At 38.6% G+C, this 22,207-nt stretch overlaps 1 protein-coding gene across 8 annotated transcripts in view; it reads right to left on the bottom strand.

The window, feature by feature from the left end:
- Window positions 1-22,207, bottom strand: part of NBEA (neurobeachin) — a 776,083-nt gene that overhangs the window by 56,932 nt on the left and 696,944 nt on the right. For all 8 annotated transcript variants that reach the window (XM_074986506.1, XM_074986516.1, XM_074986543.1 and 5 more), the window contains 2 exons: window positions 20,629-20,781; window positions 6,140-6,307 (listed from right to left, as the gene is read on the bottom strand). In XM_074986506.1, coding sequence (XP_074842607.1) covers window positions 6,140-6,307; window positions 20,629-20,781 — 321 coding nt within the window. The remainder of the gene's footprint in view (window positions 1-6,139; window positions 6,308-20,628; window positions 20,782-22,207) is intronic.

The following is a 22,207-nucleotide window of genomic DNA, read 5'->3' as shown; positions in this document are numbered from 1 at the left end:
GCACGAGGCTTAAGGTTCCTAAACCTGACAAGTAACTGAAATGAGCACCAGACAAACCAACAAGGGAAAATTATTAAGAAAAGGAAATCATCAAAGTTTCAAGCTTGCTTGTTGGAATGTACGGACCATGTTGACCGGTTTGACTGAAGATCTTCAGGACATCAGCGACATCCGAAAGACTGCTGTCATCAACGAGGAACTGAAGAGGCTCCAAGTTGACATCGCCACTTTGCAGGAGACACGACTCGCAGCTTCAGGATCCCTAAAGGAAATGGACTACACCTTTTTCTGGCAGGGCAAAGCCAAAGAGGAACCCAGGGAGCATGGTGTCAGCTTTGCCATCAGAAACACCCTTCTGAAAATGGTGGAACCAGTCATGGGCGGATCAGAAAGACTCCTTCAGGTCAAACTTCAAACCTGCACTGGTCCCATCCACCTGATCAGCACTTACACTCCAACCCTGAACGTCATACCAGAAGCAAAGGACGAGTTCTGTGATGAGCTCAGTGCCGCCATAGTGCAAATACCTGCTCATGAACAATTATACCTTTTGGGTGACTTCAATGCAAGAGTTGGAGCCGATCGTGACTCATGGCCCTCTTGCCTATGTCACTTCAGTGTGGGAAAAATGAATGACAATGGACAGCGTCTCCTCGAACTTTGCACGTACCACAAACACATTTTTCCGAACCAAGCCACAGCACAGAGTGTCATGGAGACACCCACGCTCGAAACACTGGCACCAATTAGACTTGGTCATCACCAGACACGACAACCTCAGAAACGTCCTCCTGACATGCAGCTACCATAGTGCCGACTGTGATACAGATCATTCACTTGTCTGCTCCAATCTCAAGCTGAGACCCAAGTAGCTGTACCATTCTAAACCAACTAGAAGGCCCCACAATGATGCCAGAAAGACAGCAAACTCAGAAAAAGCCGAAATGCTCAGAGAGACCCTTGAGGAGAATCTGTGCAGCAGCCCTGTGGGTGCTGATGTGACATCCAGATGGCAGCATCTGAGGGACACAATCTACAATACAGCCTTGTCGGTGTTTGAAAGAAGAGCTGGAAACACAAATGACTGGTTCAAAGCTAACTCCAATGAGATGATTTCAGTCATCAAAAAGAAGTGCGTTGCACTTCTGGAGTATAAACACTCACCAAGTCAGAGTACCCAGCAAGCACTCAGAGTAGCCAGAAAAATAGTACTGCAGACAGCCAGGCGCTGTGCCAACAACTACTGGCTTAAGCTATGCAGCAGTATCCAGACCTGTGCTGACTCTGGTAATCTCAGGGGAATGTACGGGGCATAAAGAAGGCAATGGGACCCATCCAGAACAAGACGGCACCTCTGAAATCCACGCCCACAGGAGGAATGATGGAAGGATCCCAAAAGACATCCTGTACGGCGACCTAGCCTCTGGCAAAAGACCTCTTGGATGCCCCCAATTGCACTACAAAGACGTCTGTAAGAGGGACCTCAAGCAGGTGGACATTGAACCAGATAGTTGGGAAGAGCTGGCAGACGACCGCAGCAGCTGGAAGCAGAAACTACACAAGGGCCTTCAGAAGGGTGAGATGAAGATCAGACAGTTGGAAGAGGAGAAGCGAGCCCATAGAAAGGACAGCAAGGACCTGCCAGACACCCACTACATATGCAGCAGATGTAGCAAGGACTGTCACTCTCATGTGGGCCTCCACAGTCACAGTCAACGCTGCAAACGATGATCTTAAATGGAGTTACGAAGGGCGCGATCCATAGTCTACGCAGACTGAAGGATGCCTTGGAACAGTTTGATTCAGTGGCTTACAGCAATCCTGCTATAAAAATTGTTCCAAGTACAGTGCTGGTATGGGGAACCTGAGCACCTCACGTTTGTGAATTCTACTTGCCAGCATGACACCTAAAAGTTGGGCACTGCAAAGCTAAGTATGGCAGCACCTCAGTTCCACTTGGGAATTCCCGCCCCTAGTATTCAATTAAAGCAGTAAAGCTGAGTGCTAAGCCAGGATTTCTGAAAAGCATCAAAAAATTGAAAACAGTGCACCCCAGTTTGTGTGAACAAATAGGCAACTACAGTAAACCTTTGAAATGCGCGAGTTCAAGTTGCACTTAACTTGCATTAATGTGAGTGAAGTACAACTCAAAGCTGCTCTGCGGCTGTCTGCCCATCAGGTTCCCCCAGCTGGGGGAAGCCATGCCACTGGGGGAAGCCTGGGAGAAACCTGGCTCGTAGACTGGTGGGGAGCCAGGAAACTGACCAGCAGTGGGGACACAGGAACCAGGCTGCTTCTTGGTTTCCAGCTCCAAGCCCCCTCACCCACCCACTTGCAGGACCCAGGAAACTGACCAGCCATGCATTGGGGAGATGGGAACCAAGCAGAGCTTGATTCCTGGCTCCCCTGCACTAGTGGGACCTGGGAAACTGACCAGCCACGTGCTGGTGAGTTTTCCAGGTTCCTCAAGTAGCGTGTAGATAGGAACCACCACTCCCTGCCACTGGCTCCTGCAAACCCAGCAGAGATGAGAAACTGCCTGCCACCTGGTTCCCATCTCCCCGACTTGCACAAAATTTGAGTTACTTGGGGGTTGTGAGGAACACAATCCCACATAATGCTGGGGTCTACTGTATATGTTCAATTGGGATATTAATGCACTTTCCTTAGAGTCAACATTGACCAAAGGTGACACTTAGAGTTCTAACTTTGTTGTGGTTCTAAATGACAGGAAAAAAAAAGTATGGATTTGGGTTTGGATTACCTTCCTCTGAAATCTGAGGGTGTTCAAATTGGAGGCATTATACCACTCATACCGAAAAATGACACAAAAAAACTTACATGTAGAAATCTGGTTCTCTCTTGGTGAACACAAAAGTGTTTTCACATAGAAGCTGTATGTTTTTCCTAAGCAAAGGCAGGACCCTGGCACTGAAGGGTGAATAACTATTTAATCCCACATAAAATAATCCCCTTTAATGATCAGGAGGTTTTCACTTTACCTCACCAATCTGCTCATTTCCTATGCCCACCTTTTACTTGTGGATAAATAGGAACAAGTGTTGGGAAAGGCATGCCTACTTCAGGCAGTAATGAATTATCTTTTATTAAGCCAACATCTGTTGATTATATTCCTTTGTGATCAATGTAAACCCCCTGGTTGGCTTCTGGTTGGTCTCAGGTGCAAGGCTTTCACCTGTACATCCTTACGTGCTCTGGTTTTGACTGATCACCACCTGGGGTGAGGAGCTGTTTCTATGTGATTGAATGAGGACCTGACTTTAACAATGGTAAGAATTAGAAATTCATGATCAATTCTTCCCATGAGTTATGAGTAAGGGACGCTTCTTCAGAGCCACTGGGAAAAACCACCTGGGTTTCTTGTGTTTTGAGACTTGTTTTGACCACCACTAGGGGCGGTAACTACAATCATTGAGTCTGTTTCCCTGACAATAGGTGACAGGATGCCATGCTACAAGTTGTGATCATTTGCTTAAGTTATGGCTTATGTTGAAGTGTGTTCACCAACACCTTGGTCGCAGCACAAAAATTCTGTATTTCTCTTAACTGAGTTAATGAAATAGTGAGAGTACCTCAGGAATTGTGGGGTGGGAATTGTTGGTATATCTTGACTTTTAACAGCAGATATTGTATTGACAAAATGTCATACTTTTCTTTGAAAAGAACTTTTATTCAATAATTACCAAGTTAAAATATCAAACACAACAGCTTACAACCTACTGTGATATATAAAAAAAAAGGAATTTAATTTTCTAGGGTTTTATATTTATATTGTATAGAATTGTAAACACATATAGCACTATCTTCTCGCATATATAGTGCTCAGTAGAGTATTTACTAAAATCAATTGTGAAATTAAAAAAATACTTGAGAACATAAAAATTCCCATTAGTTTAACAGAAGAATGGAAATCATAACTAAAGTGTGCTTTGTAATAAAAACATATTATCCATGCCTGGAACACTAGTAAATACTTACCCAGGTATCATACACCTTTTCTGATACAGAAAACTTGTATACCATTTATAATTATAGTTAAAATAAATCTAATCCTCCCCCAACAAATCTGCCTATATAAAGCCATATTATCTTGTGCATATGATTAGACATGGGCAAAAAGTGAGGAAGGTACTCTTACTCTGCAAACAATACAGAGCAATATTAGCCATTGAAGGCTTTCAGAAGAACAAGTATGTTATATGTATAAGCATGACAAACTATTCCCGACGAACTGAAGACGGTTCATGTTTTTTATTTTTTATTTAAAAATTGAACATTTTGCTCTCAATATCACTAAAAATAAACTTTCACTTAAATTTTTTCTTCATGTATGTGAAAAGAGGAAGAAAATGGAGCTGTGAGAAGTGGCTTAATGTGCAAAGGGAAGCATAAGATAGAAGAGACATTTATGGTAATGTCTAAAAGGTCATGGGTTAGATGTGCATGTGGGAGCACAAAAACATCTCCTGGAGTTTTTTTAAAAAATCCTGACAAGTTGTGCATGTAACAAAGCTCACAAGAGAATTGGAGATGCTCATCATGTCACAAGATGTTAAGCAACGCACACAGGCCTCAATCCTACAAGCCACCCTGTGTGGATAGGCCCTTGAAGTCAGATACAGAGGTCGGTTCATGCAAATCAGGGCCTTAAGTACTGTATAACCACTTTTACTGCACAGTTACTTGTGCTATTGAGCTAAGTATTGCACCCCTTTGCTTTCATTGCATAAACACCTCATTTATACTTTCAAAATTATTGTTCTTTTGCACATGCAAATCTGTCTTTTATTGCCTCTAATTATGCTTTAAGTTTCTGGAACCTGCAAACAATTATGCAGGTACTTAAATTTAAGCACTTGAGTAGTCCCATTGACTCTGATGGGTCTCATCACATGGACCCAAAATGGAATATCTGAATAACTGTTTACATCTGATCCTTAACACACCTTCTGAAATTCTAGCTCTAAAAATCTAATGATCAGGTTTTAGTGTTTATTCTTGATTAGAAATCTAGATGATAAAAAGACATTAAAATGCATTTTCCAAAAAATTAGCCTAGTTGAATCCAAATGTTTCTTTGACGGCGGTTTCCTTTTTCACAATCTACTAGTTTTCTGTCTCCAAGATTAAAAGAAAACAAAAACAAACAAATAACACACCAAACCAAACACTGCTTCAAAAAAACAAACACCCCACCACTGCCAATAAAAACCCCAAACCACTCCCCTCTGCCAGGAAAAATAAAACAATTGCAAAGCTTGGTAGTGTATCAGTTATTACTGTTTTGCATACAACAGATGGTAGATATCTGGGGGAATGGATGATTATAAGTATAGCCTTCACAGCAGCACTCATCTAGCAGCTGTTGTATCCTCACATTTTCTCCCTAATTTTTAATCATTTTACCCAGTGCATGAATGATATTTATAGCAATAATTCTTAATAGTTTTACTAAAAACGAACAATTGACTGGAAATAAAACACTTAGGAGAATACCAACCCAATTATGCTCAGATGACTAGTGTACATATATTTGGACAACAATTCACCCACACAAAACACAATATAACAAGAATATAATATAACATGCACAAAAAATTAAACCTAAAAACCTCCTTTAAGGGTAACATTTGACTTAATATTACAAAAAGCAAAATGTAAGTAATTTGAATTAATTCTATTGGTCAGTCAAATATAATTCTACTGATGCACATAATGCAGTAGAAAATATCAGATTGGAAACGTTAGACATGTTCTTCTTATTCATGAGCACAATGCAAAGTATTCTTCTCATTTCAAATTTCAAGTTTTACTATGTGAATCTATCATATGCTAATTTTAAAGAATTCCTTGAGCTATAAATGGAGAGAATATTAACTGTATTATCTGCGACCGTGCTTCCTACCAAAGAATATACCGGCCAGTGTCTACGCCTATTTGACATTTGAACATACGTGAGTTCCCTTTTTTGGAATCACCTAGGATCCCATGTTCTGAATAAAGTCAATAAAATCAAACACCAAAGTTTTTTTTTTTTTAAGATGAAATAGATGATACATTAATTATGTCTGGGAGATGACAGCAGTTTTTTTACAACAACATGATTGTATATGCTTACCTCCCTGAGGACAGGATCAGTGATACTGTCCAGATTTACAGAGCCTTCGTATGTTAAGTAGTGGAAAACATTGAGTGCACGCACTGCTTCTGGTCCTCGTTGCTTGTAGCCAAATATAAGGTCAATCCATTGATGAAGTTGACATGATACAAATTCACTTTCCAGTGCCTGGAAATGAAATTCAAAGTCAGAGAAAAAATATTGTTTCTCATATTCACATGCCTATATTCTCTCTTCAATCTTCTTACTGCCTCAGGAAACTGTACTGCACAGCAATATAGTGCTTGTTTATGCTTACAGTATATATCCAGCATCCTACAAACATTAAACCACCACTCAACTAATTATACAATGCAAACAAATTAAAAGACGTTACTCTTATTATGTTCAGTTTTATATGAAGTCAATTGCCTTTTGAGACACAGGGTTTGTCTAATTATAATTATATTAATTCTAGAGATGGCCAATCAATTTCTTAGATATCTGTGTAAAAAATGATGGAAAATGGGGGAAAGGAGTGAAAATATTCAGACCCTCCCCCACAGCTCATTTCCAACCAGCTCTTATTAATTTTAAAACTAAAATGGGGAATACAGTAATAGTTTTAAACAGCTCTAAAGAGAAAATAATATGGTTTTGAACTCCCATGTAAGGGTTGTTGCTCACTGAAGAAGAGTTCTCTTTCCTAATAAGCACCTGAAAGAAAAAGAAAAAAAAATCTGCCCACTCACCTATGTTTGTCATACAGAACAAAGATGTCTCATGATTGGCAACCCTCCCGTGCAACACAAGTAGAAGGTATTATGCTGCAGCCACACAAATAAAGGTTGAGCATGGCCCCTCCATTATAGAGAAACGTCTACTTACGTGAGGTGTCACTGCCTGTATTGGGAGCTTTAAAAGGCTCAGAGAAGGCATAGGTGCTCTTAACTTACCTCCGCTAGCAAGCCACTTCTCTTGCTTGCCCATGGGCTATTAAATGTTATATTAATGGATTTGTTCTATCAGTTACTAGGGCTGGTCCAAAATTTACCAGAAAAATTGTTTTTGAAGGAAAATTCTTTTCATCTAAACAAAAGGTTTGGTAATTGCCCCCTTTCTGTTGAAAATGTTGATTTTATTCTGGTCAAAAATGGTCAGAAGGCAAAACACTTTCAATTTGGATTCCTCAATACTAATGTAACAGCTCTAAACTCTGACTTAAGAATAAAATGTTCAGTTGTCAAAGGTCCAAAATGGATCCGTCTTTTTGGGGACCAAGAAAAGTAGAATCATAGAATGCTAGGATTGGAAGGGACCTTGAGAAGTCATCAAGTCCAGCCCCCTGCCCTCCTGGCAGGACCAAGTACTTTCTAGACCATCCCTGAAAGACATTTATCTAAAACCTGTTCTTAAATATCTCCAGAGACGGAGATTCCACAACCTCCCTAGGTTTATTCCAGTGTTTGCCTGGGTTCTGGTGATACTTTGATCTGAAAGCAACTTCTCCTGTTAGTCCTGGAGTGCTACAGGACTAGGAAATAACATTAGCAGTATTACAAAGATTGTGGCTCTTTTATTTAAGCATGCCCATCTGTTTTATGGGTAGGGTTGTGCTGTATGTTAGAAATACATATTCTCTCTTTCTCTGTCAAACTTACATATGGAGCTCTAGAGCAGTTAGAAATATAAACCGTTGTGATAAGGCTGTTGCCTACATAAAATGCTGTGCTGATTTATGCTGATAATCTTTAAACATTTATATGGAATTTGAAATAGCACTGATATTATCCAGTTATGAACATCAGCTGAGAGAAATGAAGATAGCTTAAGGGTAGGATGTTTTTTCACTGTATATTTTATTCCTGTTTCAGCCTTTTTGCTGAATATTTTGAACAATTTATTCATTATTTCATATACAAAACATAAATCTGAGGGATGCTCTGAAGAGGAAAATAATGTAGAGGGCAAGAACATAAATGTTTTAAGTCCAGCTTCACAAAATGCAACATTTTAGAATGTCTACTTTAAACAAAATTTAATATGCAATTACAACACAATTTTGTCATTTTAGTATGTCCACATTAAATAAATTTTACAACTCCATTTTTGGCATCTGTCTGAATGTGTGTGGCTAGCTTTAAAAGTGAAGATATTTACTTATCTGGAATTTAAAGTAAAGGATTTAGGATCAAATTAGCACTTCCAAAGCCCTATAATCATCTTTAATTTATTAAAAATAAAACCAGCATGAACATAATAGTTGGCAACAATTCCCTATATTTAGGCTGCTTAACATTCTTCTTCATCTAGCTATGCCAGAAGGAGGACAGGAATCACAAGATGTGGCTTTAATTAGGCCACAACTTTATTCTTAAAAAAGTCTGAAAATACACTACTGTTTCCACAGGTCCTTTGCCTCAATCAATGCACAGGATGTACATGGGGACAAAATTAAGACTGCACTGGTATCCATAAATCTGACAATTCGAATACCTGAGTGCTTGATTTTGCAACATAAATAAAATTCTTTTACATGATTTTGGTATATAATTCTTTAAACGACTTATTTCCCTACTTCTTCTGTATTTGCTAGTTCTACGTCAGGGATGGGGAAACTATTGCATGCTGACCACACAGAGTTTGTCAGGGTTAGCCACTGGTGCGCTATCAGATGGTTCATTTACCTGTGCATCTGCAAGCATGGCTGCCCACAGCACCCAGTGGCCATGGTTTGCCGTTCCTGGCCAATGGGAGCTGTCAGAAGTCGTGTGGGTTTGGCCACTGCTTCCCATAACTCCCGTTGACCAGTGAACTGTGAACTGGTCACTGGAAGCTGTGAATGGCTGTGCTCACAGACTCTCAGGTAAAAAAAACTGCTTCATGGCCTGCCAGTGGCTAATCCGAATGAACCACGTGCAGCCTGAGGACTGGAGCATCCCAATCTCTGTTCTAAATATTTATATTTTGGGTTGTGTTGGGTCTTTATCTGCACATTACTTATTTAATAACAAAATAATTTATGTAAAAAGTGATACTTGGAGTCATGGTAACCAAGCTAGACATTTTTCTTCCCCAAATTTTCTGACCATTCTGGGGTACTGGAACTAGCTGTGTAGTGGGTGCAGTGGCACTCCTGGCTTGAAGTAGATGCCATCATATACATAGGTGTTTTTGGCTTTTTTTCCCCCAGCAACTTTCAGTATCCTCGTCATAAAAACAATTCTAACACCACTGTCATCCTGTCGGGACAACCGGCCTGAGAAAGCAGCAGCAGTTGTTTAAAAGGGGGACAATAAAATTACAGAAAAGAAAAGGACTGGGCCAAATTAGCATATCTGACATATTACTTTCTCTAATATTTTCCCCTCTTGCACCATTGCTGGAAGCAGAGAGAGAGAGAGAGAGAGAGAGAGAGAGAGAGAGTGTGTGTGTGTGTGTGTGTGTGTGTGTGTGTTAAAGTTGCCCTGAGGCAATTCAAACTTCCTTGGCCAATACTTACTGAGGAGATCATCATTCCAAAATAGGTCTTACCAACACTGGCAGTTTTGTTGAGTTCATATTTTCACGTGGATGAATTGTTCTTCAATAACTTCTTTATTCTACACAGCACAAATGAGCTTCGCTTTAATAGTAGAATTTCACGTTTTTTATTTTTAAATCAAGAAGCATATTTATTACATTGTGTATGTGAAAAATCCCATTGAAGTGCTGTTTGACTAAACTAGGTAGAAGCATATGGAAGATTGCATTATTTTTAATTAGAGACTTAAGGGTTCCCAGAGGATTGTAAGTTTTCAACCAACTCCTCAGGCTATTATAATTGCATATACTTGTGTCCCTACATTACAGCACTTTATATAAATTTGAATTATATTGATATAATTCTACTACTAAGTAGGGAGGGGCAAAAATTAACCTTTGTTTTGGTGGCCAACCTGATGAACCAGAAAAAAAAGGGCCAAAATAGATAGGCTAAACAGTCACAAATCTCCGGGACCGGATGGTATTCACCCAAGGGTTCTGAAAGAACTCAAATGTGAAATTGCGGAACTATTAATGGTGGTTTGTAACCTATCTTTTAAATCAGCTTCGGTACCCAGTGATTGGAAGACAGCTAATATAACACCAATATTTAAAAAGGGCTCTAAAGGAGACCCTAGCAATTATAAACCGGTAAGTCTAACGTCAGTACCGGGCAAATTAGTAGAAACAATAGTAAAGAATAAAATTGTCAGACACGTAGAGGAACATGATTTGTTGAGCAAAAGTCAACATGGTTTCTGAAAAGGGAAGTCGTGTCTTACTAATCGATTAGAGTTCTTTGAAGGGGTTAACAAGCATGAGGACAGGGGGGATCCAGTAGACATAGTATACTTAGATTTCCAGCAAACCTTTGACATGGTCCCTCACCAAAGGCTCTTATGTAAATTAGGTGGTCATCGGAAAGACCATGGAAAGATCCTTTCATGGATTGGGAACTGGTTAAAAGACAGGAAAAAAAGGGTAGGAATAAATGGTAAATTTCCACAATGGAAGGAGGTAACTAGTGGCGTTCCTCAAAGGTCAGTCCTGGGACCAATCTTGTTCAACTTATTCGTCAATTATCTAGAGAAAGGGGTAAGCAGTGAGGTGGCAAAGTTTGCAGATAACACCAAACTGTTCAGGATAGGCAAAACCAAAGCAGACTGTGAAGAACTTCAAAAAGATCTCAGCAAACTGAGTGATTGGGCAGCAAAATGGCAAATGAAATTTAATGTGGGTAAGTCTATGGTACTCCCACATCTTGAGTACTGCATGCAGATGTGGTCTCCTCACCTCAAAAAAGATATATTGGCATTAGAAAAGGTTCAGAAAAGGGCAACTAAAATGATTAAGGGTTTGGAACGGGTCCCATATGAGGAGAGGCTAGAGAGACTGGGACTTTTCAGTCTAGAAAAGAGGAGACTGAGGAGCGATATGATAGAGGTATATAAAATCATGAATGGTGTGGAGAAAGTGAATACGGAAAAGTTACTTACTTGTTCCCATAATATAAGAACTAGAGGACACCAAATGAAATTAATGTGTAGCAGGTTCAAAACTGATAAAAGGAAGTTTTTCTTCACACAGCGCACAGTCAATCTGTGGAACTCCTTACCAGGGGACACTGTGAAGGCCAGGACTCTAACAGAGTTTAAAAAAGAGCTCGATAAATATTTGGAGGTTAAGTCCATAGATGGCTATTAGCAAGGGGTAAGGTATGGTGCCTAGCCTTTTGTTGAAGGTGGGAGATGGATGGCAGGAGACAAATCGCTTGATCATTGTCTTCAGTTCACCTCCTCTGGGGCACCAGGCATTGGCTACTGTTGGCAGACAGCATACTGGGCTAGATGGACCTTTGGTCTGACCCAGTATGGCCGTTCTTATGTTCTTATCCAAAACAGCTAAATTATAAATGAAACATGCTAGATGTTTCCAGAATTACCTCTCCTCCCCATTTTTTAAAATTCTGATGAAACCGTTTGCTGAATTTGACCAGAACTCTCAAACATTTTGATCAACCTGAAACTGAATTTTTTGCAAATTGATTCAAAAATCACTCTCTCAGCTTTATACCAGTACCATTAAGTTAGAAAAGTACTGCTAATATGTTTAAGTCAGAGAAGTATCTGCATTGACCAATTCCAAATACATGACTGTACGCGGGTCCCACTAGTGGCAGGGTGGCCTATTGGCTAGGTCCACAAGACACCTAGGTCCTGAAGTGTAGGACTCCAGCCCGCTCACTATAGTTTGTAGCTTTAGTTTGGGTGTGGCCCCGAGGGGCTAGTTTTCCCCCTCCTTAGGATGGTGGTTTGTGGGGGTTCTCCCACTGTGAGCCTGTGGGAGGGTTTGGAGGCTGTGACCTCCTGTGACTGATCCAGGGAGAGCTCTGGCTCAGGCTCTCTGTGGTTGTCCAAGCTAGCTCCTGCCTCCTTGTAGGTCAGCCCCTAATTGGGCTAGTTTTCCTCCTTTTATCCTGCCTTCAGGACTGAAACTGGCTGTAGGTGAAACGGGGTGGGGTTAATTGGGCCAGCAGGCTCTGTTTAGCCCCTGCACTGCCAGGCCTGCCTCTCACTCCCTTACAATGAATGACATTATCAGTATGAAGAATTTTAAAACTTCAGTGCATTTAGATAATTTTGGGATGGCAGATCAACAGATACAAGGGATTATACAAAGCAGAATTCTATAATTCTGTCCAGTTTTCCTCAGTAAGTTTCTAGCCATGCTTTGTGGTAACTTCATCCTGCAACCTGCATTCAGGTGTATAATCAAGTGGGAAAGTATTGGGTCCCTTGCTGGTTGACATTAGTAATGTATCCTGATGGTAAGGCAAAGTTTCAATTTCCATTGAACAAGCCAGCATTAAAGCCTTGCTCAACAAATGTACTATTGACTCTGGCAATTTCACCAGTTATTGTCCTGATTGCAGTCTTCCCTTTTTCATACAGATCACTGAAATGGTTGTAACAAGGCAACCCAGGTATCCTTGGAAATCTCAGAAAGCCTTTTTACAGTCTGGATTGGGCCAACTTTTTTCAGTTGTCAGTCTTGATGGCCTGTTTGTCTAACACTCCATACTGCAGCTTTACTTACAACATGGATTGCTTTCCTACTATTTGGTCTACCAAACACAACTCTTTTCTCTTCTGAAAATTCACAACATAGGTAATACTAACAACACTTGTGCTAATGTCCTGGAGGATATGTGACATGGTATATGGAAAACAGGGTGAGGGAATATTCTGTGTAAATGTAATCAATAATTGCCATGGACAATTGTAACATAATACACAACGGTAATAAAGTATCTTTAAAATACCATGTTTATAATTATAACACTATTTTCAAGAGCCCTGTCAGCATAATCATGCTTTTATGGCTGGCACTGGCACTGCCTTACATGTCTCCAACCTGAAATAGTAGTAAATACATAACAAATATGTTTTTCATGATTTTTCTCTAATGGTAATATAGCAATGATAATAAATATTATAAACATTTACTCTTAAATTGTGACCAACTATCAGCCAAAGTGTTCTTTGTCCACAACTCAAAATACACAGAAACAAAGTAACGTTCAATTGGAGGTGTGTCTGGAATTAAATTGGTTTGGATAACTACCACATATGATAAACGTTTCATTTTCAAATGGAGACATTCTAACTCCTAGTCACATTTTTCCTTCCTGCTTTGTTCTTTTGGTAAAAAAAACTTTTATTTTAAAGATGGTACACCCAACTGGTGTGAAAATTGTGTTGATTTCTCCTATTCAACATTTCAAAGATCCAAATTTTTGTGTGTCAACACAGATATAAAGCTAGGCTCAGATCCCCCCACACCCCGCCCATTTCCTGTCTTGATTAAAAAAATAACCTCATATTCACGGGCCTTAAAACACGGAACAAATTGCATTTTGAAAAGGACTGATTGTTTAATGAGGGAAATATCTAATAATGGTGGAGCAGAAACGTATTCAAGGGATTTGGGATATTTTGTGGCCATCACTTTCCACAGGAGGATGTTTCCAGAATGGGTATTTCTATATAAGTAAAGCTAAATAGGTTTATTTTGCCGTGTAAAATACGTTTTCTCAATAATAAATGTATATGATGGCAGCAGTCACATTTAGATTTAAATCACTCTGAATTGGAAGTGAGAAACCTGGCAATAATTAAAAAAAAATTGAACAAAAATTTTCACCAACAAAGCAAAATGAAAGCTTGTCTTGTTCTATTTACTTAGTGGAAAGTATAGTCAATGCGTATCAATGGATGAAAAATAGGCACTGAGCTACCCTAGCTACCAAAACTCTAGTGCTCCAAGGTTTCAACTTATATATATTAAATGCTTGTTAACCATGAAATAGTTCAGAAATTGAAATATTAGCCAAAATTGTGTGTATAAATCATTCTACAGAAAAGATGAAAATTCATGCTTTGTCACAAATATAAAAAAGTAACAAAAATAGATATCAAGTGGTCAGTTACACCAAATGCATTTTATGCAACACCATGATTTGTAATGTAATAAATACATGTTCAACCATCAAAACATCATTATAATCAATGCAAGCTACAGCAGATCACATTTTTTAAAACTACAAATGGTTATTTAAAAGGCTTTGCTTCAATACTTCAGAGCAGAGTTCCTTGCCTCAATTTAACATGCCTGATTTACTGGCTGAATATGTTCTATTTCTGGCTCTCAGAACTCCCATAAGTCTGCTGGGACTGAGAGGCTGAGTAAGACTACAGATGCACATCTGTGGAAGTTTCTTTCTTTCTTTTCTTTTTTTTTTTTAAACTGGTAGATTATGATTGATGAACCCAGCATTAGGGTAATGTTATCAGGGACACTTACTGCTTCTGTCCTCTGTGACATCACTGAGGTCAGACCATAATCATGTTAGCATTGAACACAATGCTTTATTAATGTTTCATGAGTAAGTCAGTAGTAATCAGTCTAGCTATGAATGGATAAATTAAACTGGTACAACAATCCCTGATGTATAAAATGAATGCTTTTAGAATGTACCATAACAGCTCTTAAAAGTAACCTGACAATCACTATTCCAAGCTTTTTAATAAGACCAATTTTCACAAGACTCATAGGATTTCTTTCATGGCAATTTTTTCATTTTCACTACAGCACATATTTTTATTAAGTATGAAAAAAAACAACCTTCCCACACCCCTTTATTTCACAATTCTAAAAAAAAAAACCCCAACCAATAGATTAGATTAGCTCAAACTATCTGTTTAACACAGAAACTCTTGATTTGTTTATTTCTATTTATTTTAACAATCTATGACTGCATAAGTAGGTTTTAGATAAACATTCCTGTCCACATACATAAAATTATCATTTATACATAGCTATGGTGAGCAAAATGTACACAAATATCTATCATGCTGCCAGCTAGAAAATACTCAATACCCACGCTATGGTTTGTGGGTATTACGTAAGGCTCAATCTCATATAACAGAATGACTACAATTGACTTTAATGGGCTTTCAATGAGCTTCATAGTACCTAGAAATAGTCTATTTTTGTGGCTTCCCTGTAAGTATGTCCATTACCCATTTTGCTAAGCCTGCTGAACAAATTCCCAGCTCTTGGAGTAAGCTCACCTTATCTTAGAGAAATTGCTATCATCTTCATCTTCAGCCCTATATTTTTAATTACTCAGAATTTTGTAAGACAAGCCAAGGATTTGGGCCAGAAATTGGAAATATGAATAATAAATCTGCTGAGCAGTCTGAATACATGGAGAAACAGACATTAAAGATGGGTTAATATCTATCATGGCATCTTCCTCCATTCTTCTGACAGTTCAGAAATGTTTTCTACAGTACATATTCTTGTCCATTGTCTAATCTAGTTTTATGATTGCCATGTGACAGAGGCATTAGACATTTATTTTATAACCTAGCAGATTTCAATATCAAATGTTTCTGATGAATCCATCTGTTTATTCCCTTTCTAAAATCAATCCCATTATTCCAAGTTCTTTGGTGTTTCTATCATTTTTAGATGTTTTCTCTGCCACAGCTAAGAGTTAGCCCACTAGACATATTTAGCTTTTGGTTTCTTTTTAAAAATCTTGTTCTCTTTAAATCATTCCAACATCATTACATTGTTTCTCTTCTCTCAACTCCCTCTAATTTGTCAATATGTTTAGTTGCCCAGAAATGAATGCAGTATTCCAGGTGCAGTCTCACCAGAGTCATATAAAGGGAGTATCAATGTGCTCTGTGTGTAATGATTCCATAAAAAGGGATCAAAATTGCACTTGCCTTTTCTGGTGCTGCATAGACTTGCATAGCTAATTTTGCTGTTCATGTTCATTCTCAATTCCCTCTTGGCTTTACTGCTCACCTGATTTTTTTTCTTCTTATTGAACATCTATTTATCCCTTTCAAGATTAATGCAATGTATATTTTCTGCCCATTATTCTAACTTCTCTATTCCCCTTTCTGTAACTTTCTTACATCTCTCTACTTAGTATTATTTGTAAATTTCATTAATATGCTGTCCTGCTACGCTTGGTTTACTAACTTGTATATGTTGAGGCTTGAGAAACCTGAGGCTGAATAAAGATTCATTTTCATTAGCAGCACTGAATATTTCCAAGACTATTGTCTGCCATGCTATTGCCCAAAAAGAATGAGGAAGGCTATGTCTACACTACAAGATAAATTTGAATTTATTGATATCGATTTTGTAATTCTGGAATTTATAAGTTTGAATTTGACCATCCTCACCTCCCCACATGCTCCTCACGAGGTCGACTTATTGCTGCCACACTCAATTGGCAAACACTGACTGTTGCAGTAGTGCATTGTGGCAACCTATCCCACAGTTCCCTCATCCTTGTAGCATTCTGGGTATGCTTTTTGGTTTCTGAGATCATCTTCCCACATTGCATTTTCCTCATTTCCCTCCCGTGGTAAGCAAACATCCATTTTTGCCATTGAAGGGAAGAAAAAATAGGGCATCCACAGAGATGGCAAAAAAGTTTACAAAAATGTGTTTCTTCTGTAGCTGAATTCTCAACTGGCCATCCACTGAGTGTTCCCCACTCCCGTGATTGTATCCAAACCCTGAAAATAATACAGGGAGCCTGACTGTATTCTCAAAGTTGGAGAAAGAGTACAAAAAAGTCTAGGAAAAAATATTGATTTCCCTCTTCATTACACAGACATTGTCAACACGGGGATGGCAGTAAAATATCCCCCTGGAAAGCTTAAGGAAATAGAACAGAGGAAAGTTTTTGAAAAAAAGGGAGTTACTGAGGGGAGGGTTCTTTGGCTTTCCGGTCCACTATACAACTTCTGTGCACAGACTGTGTTCTCAGCTGGCCATCCACTAAGTGTCACCCCTCCCATGATTTCATCTCATGCCTGAAAATAACACAGGGACCCTGACTGTATTCTCAAAGTTAGTAAAAAGAGGATAGAAAAGTCTAGGGAAAAAAATGACTTCCCTGTTCATTACACAGACTTTTCCAACACAGGAGATGGCAGTGAAATCTCATACACTGAACTTATAACGGAAACAGAAATCTCAACTGGCCCTCCACCCTGTAATTTGGTGGGGGGCAAGGGGAAGCTCAAAACATGAAGACAGATAGGAAATGTCAGTAAACATAGGATAACAGAAATATCAAACCATCCGGTCTCTGCAATGGACAACAAATTCCCCAGATTTGATCCCTATTTGTAATGGGTAGATGCACTCACAGTGCTAATAGAAAAGAAAGAAAGATTTCTCAGGGTCTCATACAAATATGAGCCCACAGCCCCTGGCCTGCTGCTCCTGCTTTGAAATTCATGGTGTTTTTGTTACCTAATTCTGGTACGCCTGGAGATCAGCGGCCAGAGTGGAGCAGTGAGGGGCATTGTGGGTTATATAAAGGACACCTCTGGAGGCTAACAAATTAGATTTTAAGACATGGCACTTCACACTGGCCTTTAATCAAACTTCTGGATTTCAGCTTGACGCTATACCCATCAGGTAACAATAATACTGTAATCTCGATATTAATATTCCTTAAATTGAGCTAATGTTATTTAAATGTTATATAAAGTCATGTGGTAATATCGAGCTAACTGCCTTAAATTTGAATTTATCTTGTAGTATAGACGTAGCCAAAGGGTTAGGTGATCTGCTATCTTGAAAACTGTAAGGGTGTGTGGAGGCCTGGACTTAATCTTTAAAAGCTATTAAACTCACTCACTGTAGAAAGAATTGGGTCTGAATAAAGGTCATCGAGAAAATAACACCCATCAAGAACAATAGTATGCTGAAGTCTGGGCAGACAGGTAGGGTAGGATGATATGTGAATAGTATAATTCTTCTATTTAGGAGTCTGATAAGTATTCACTTAACTGAAGTTCAGCTCTTACACAGCTTCTAAAGTCAGCCTATCTAGTAGTCTAAGTGTACTTACGAATGTACAGAATTCATGCTCTGCAAGCCTAACATTTGGAAAGTGTTTCCAGCTTTTACCTTCAACCCTTTATTAAACGTGTGCCATTATAAATGGCATAAATGCCATACTTGAAATTCACACAAACAGCTGTTTTCTCCAACAACCATATATCCAGAACAAAACCTCTACAGCAAGAAACCCGTAAGGTATTTTTTCTGAAGGCAGAACAAAATGGAGGCATAGAAATCACTATTTGAACATCAAACACACAGAGAGGCTGTTTCTCTTCACATATTGTCTTTGTTCCCTATTTAAAGCTTTATGGCTATGTCTAGATTAGAGCGGTATGTCAACAGAAGTTTTTTGTTGGAAGAGATCTTCTCAAAAAATTTTTGTCAACCGATCACAGCCAAATTGTGATCCACTTTGTTGACAGAGAGTGGTCGGACTGCCTGGCTGTTCTCTCCATGAAACAGCCAACCAGAAGCACAGCAGATAGGGCTGCTCAGTGTCCTGAAAGCCCTGTGTGTGAACAGAGGGCCCCCTGGAACATCCAGACTGGCTTTCTGCCGGCAGATCTCTGTTGACAGAGGCATTATGCCTTGTGGGGAGTGGGATAAGACAAAAGTGCTGCACTCTGTCAATATACTGTCAACCGAATGTCTTAGGAATATGGACGCTCTGCAGGTTTTGTCAACAAAACCCTCTAGCGTGGACATAGCCTACAGCTTTAAACATATGAAAAGAAAGATACACGTTAGTATAAAAGAATGAAAGTTATTTATAAAATTCATTCAGAAATTAAATTATGTTTTTAATTATTTTCTCCAAAGTGGAAGTTTACTCTCTTTCAATATGGATTCATAGAAGATGGACCTGGACCGGCTGCTATGACCACTGAAGTCAATTTTCTTACTGACTTCCATGAAACTAAGACTGGGAGCAACATATTGCCATTGTCTTTGGTAACAATTAACTTTTATAAAGAATATTAAAATAATTGTTCGTAAAATTTAAAAAAAAATTACAGTCAGACATTTTGGAATGAAAATACAATCTGGTTTCTCCCTAACTGTGCAAACATCTACAAGACCTTTATCAAGTTTTCCTGAAAATACCATACCTGCCTAAGGAAGTGGAGAAACAGACTGACAGAGCCAGGTGTGTACCCAGAAGCCACCTGCTATAAGACAGGCCCAACAAGGAAAACAAGAGAACACCACTGGCCATCACATAGAGCCCCCGGCTAAAGCCTCTCCAGCACATCATCAGTGACCTACAACCCGTCCTGGACAACAATCCTTCATTCTCACAGAAGTTGGGAGGCAGTCCAGTCCTTGCTTACAGACAGCCTGCCAACCTTAAACAAATTCTCACCCTCAACTATAGACCACACTACAGTAACTCTAAACATGGAACCAATCCCTGCAACAAACCTTGGTGCCAACTCTGCTCGCATATGTACACCAGCAATATCATCACAAGATCTAACCACATCAACCACACCATCGGGGCTCTTTCACTTGCACATCTACTAATATAATATATGCCATCATGTGCCAGCAATGCCCCACTGCAATTTACATTGGCCAAACTGGGCAGTCGATACATAAAAGTATAAATGGACATAAAACAGACATCAGGAACAGTAACATACAAAAGCCTGCAGGAGAACACTTCAGTCTTCCTGGAAACTCAGTGAAATATTTAAATGTAGCAGTCCTACAACAAAAAAACTTCAAAAATAAACTCCAAAGAGAAACTGCAGAGCTGCGATTCATTTGCAAATTTGACACCATCAACCAAGGACTGAACAGAGACTGGGAGAGGTTGACCAATTATAAAACCAGTTTCTGTGCCCTTGATGTTCACACCCCCACATTAGAAGGTGACATGCCAAACCTGAAAACAGAGAAGAATAAGCACTCCCTTTTAAAATTCCTTGACCTTTTTTGTTGCAAATATGCTAATTAATTGAAAAATACTTTATTTCTGCAAAAAGTATACATTATGCACTAAGGTATTTCATAGCTATAATTTTGAAAACTCAGTAATGATTTGTGCTGGAAGTGTACTTTTGCAAAATCTGTTCAGATAAAATAGTAGTTGGTATGATAGCTCAGTATCCCTGCACAAACAATAAATTGGTTTTGAATGGAAACTGAACAGTATCCAATCACACAAGGAACTAAGTATTGTCTTCAAGATCTGCCATCAACTCCTCTTGACTATTTGCTGGAAATACTCAGTATTTTGCTGAAGTGGGGTCTTAATTCTTTAGGATATTTTACATTGTCCAACAGAGGCCTATCAAATTGACCTCTCCTGAGGGAGTAAATAACTAAATTTACAAGTCCATTAATGGTCCTCATAAATGAAAAATCATTGTACAATAAAGAGTTCTGTTAAATAAGAGCTGAATGGAAATTCCCCCCTCATTTTTCTTCTTACATTTTAAACTGAACTCTGCAGAGGTGAAAAGCCAGTGATATGTTTGCTTATTAAAATATCGAACTTGTTACTAAAGCCCAACTAAAACCCTTCTTACCATCCTGTTGATCCGGACAAAGTCTTCAGGCTTCTTTGCCCAAGGGGGAAGCTCGACATCATTTACAACAACTTCATCCTCTCTGACACCAAAATGATATCCATTACTGTTGACAAACATCTCTGGTAGATAGTAAAACTCGGGTATTAATTCCTGGCAGAAAGGAAGCACAGAGTGTTACCTTACATATGTACAGAACAGCTGCGTGATACTTAAAGTTGTCAGAACTTGTTTCTCAACAATAACCTTATAAAAATAACCTTTTCCATTCGCACAACATCTTTCATGTATTGTTTGTATTTCTGTGAACAAGAACTGTTAAAGGAAGAATTGTTATAACATTTTTCTTGTACTTAACTTTGAGCAGACATTTTATTATGATACACTGAACAGTTTTCGTCTTCCTCTATCTTGTTTTAATAAATCATATGGAGTAGGAGGAGCACTACCTTCTCATCCTTTGTTACATTGAATATGTTAGAAAATAATCAGAGAGATTTTCCACTAATGCTTAAAAAAATTACTTTAAAAAGGAAAAACCTGTGAAATCTTCATGGAGAAGAGTGTTATATTTTAATCCTAATTTTTCTTTTCTTTCCTATTACCCATTGCATTAGGAGGCATAACATAATTTTATGGATTAAAAGACAGCAGTTTGACAACATAATGGTAAACAAAAGCAGTTTCAGGTGAGAGTACTTTTCTGAAGTCAGCAACATTCTAATATGGAAAGGAAACTGTCAGTATGGCAAAACATCTTTAAAATTTAATTACATGCAGCTTGAATTATGAAAGCACAGTAAACAGGAAGGATATTTGAGCTGGTATTAAGATTTAGGTAGTGCCAACTGTGAAATTTATCAGACTTAAATGGAGTCCTAGGTTGAAATTCAGCAATTCTGACACCAAAAAGTTTCAATTTGTAGGTGTCTAGTTCTGAAGTAGCTGGTACTGAATTGCACTACTAGAAAGAGCTATAGCTTTAAAGATCACCATCTTTTCTCTAATATCTAGATAGGGATTAACTTGACTAAATTACATTATAAAAAGCATTAGGGCATTCAGTTGTGTAACATGATCAAAACTGATGACACAGCACCTGAAACCTTAATCTCTTTGTGGTTTTTCAAAGGCTGCAGACACTGAGAGCATAAAAAATCACTGCAGACACTAAAGTATCTAATTAAATCTGATTCGCAACTCTATGGAGAATAGAACAGTTAAAGCACAGAAGGCCCCTTCAAGTTTTACCACTGAAAAAGAAACATATAAATATTTACATTAAAATTTTTGTTTTTAATGGAACAACTTACTGGGTTCTCTCATGCTATTCATGCTGTATGACAAACACTATGATTGAAAGTGCATTTAAAATACAACACTAATGAATATCTTTTCTATATAAAATAGTAATTAAATGAGACATGCCTAACCATGCATTATTCTCATTTTAGAGCTTGTAACTACATAAAACAAAAACATTTCAAAAGAAATATTTCACACAGTAAAACAACATTACGTAAAAATGGTAAAAACCTTGAATATCAGAATGGGTTAAACTGGCGGGGAACTCTAATTT

Source organism: Carettochelys insculpta, chromosome 1 (genome assembly GCF_033958435.1).
Source record: "Carettochelys insculpta isolate YL-2023 chromosome 1, ASM3395843v1, whole genome shotgun sequence".
NCBI lineage: Eukaryota > Metazoa > Chordata > Testudines > Carettochelyidae > Carettochelys > Carettochelys insculpta.
This window is presented reverse-complemented; position numbering and strand designations above follow the sequence as displayed.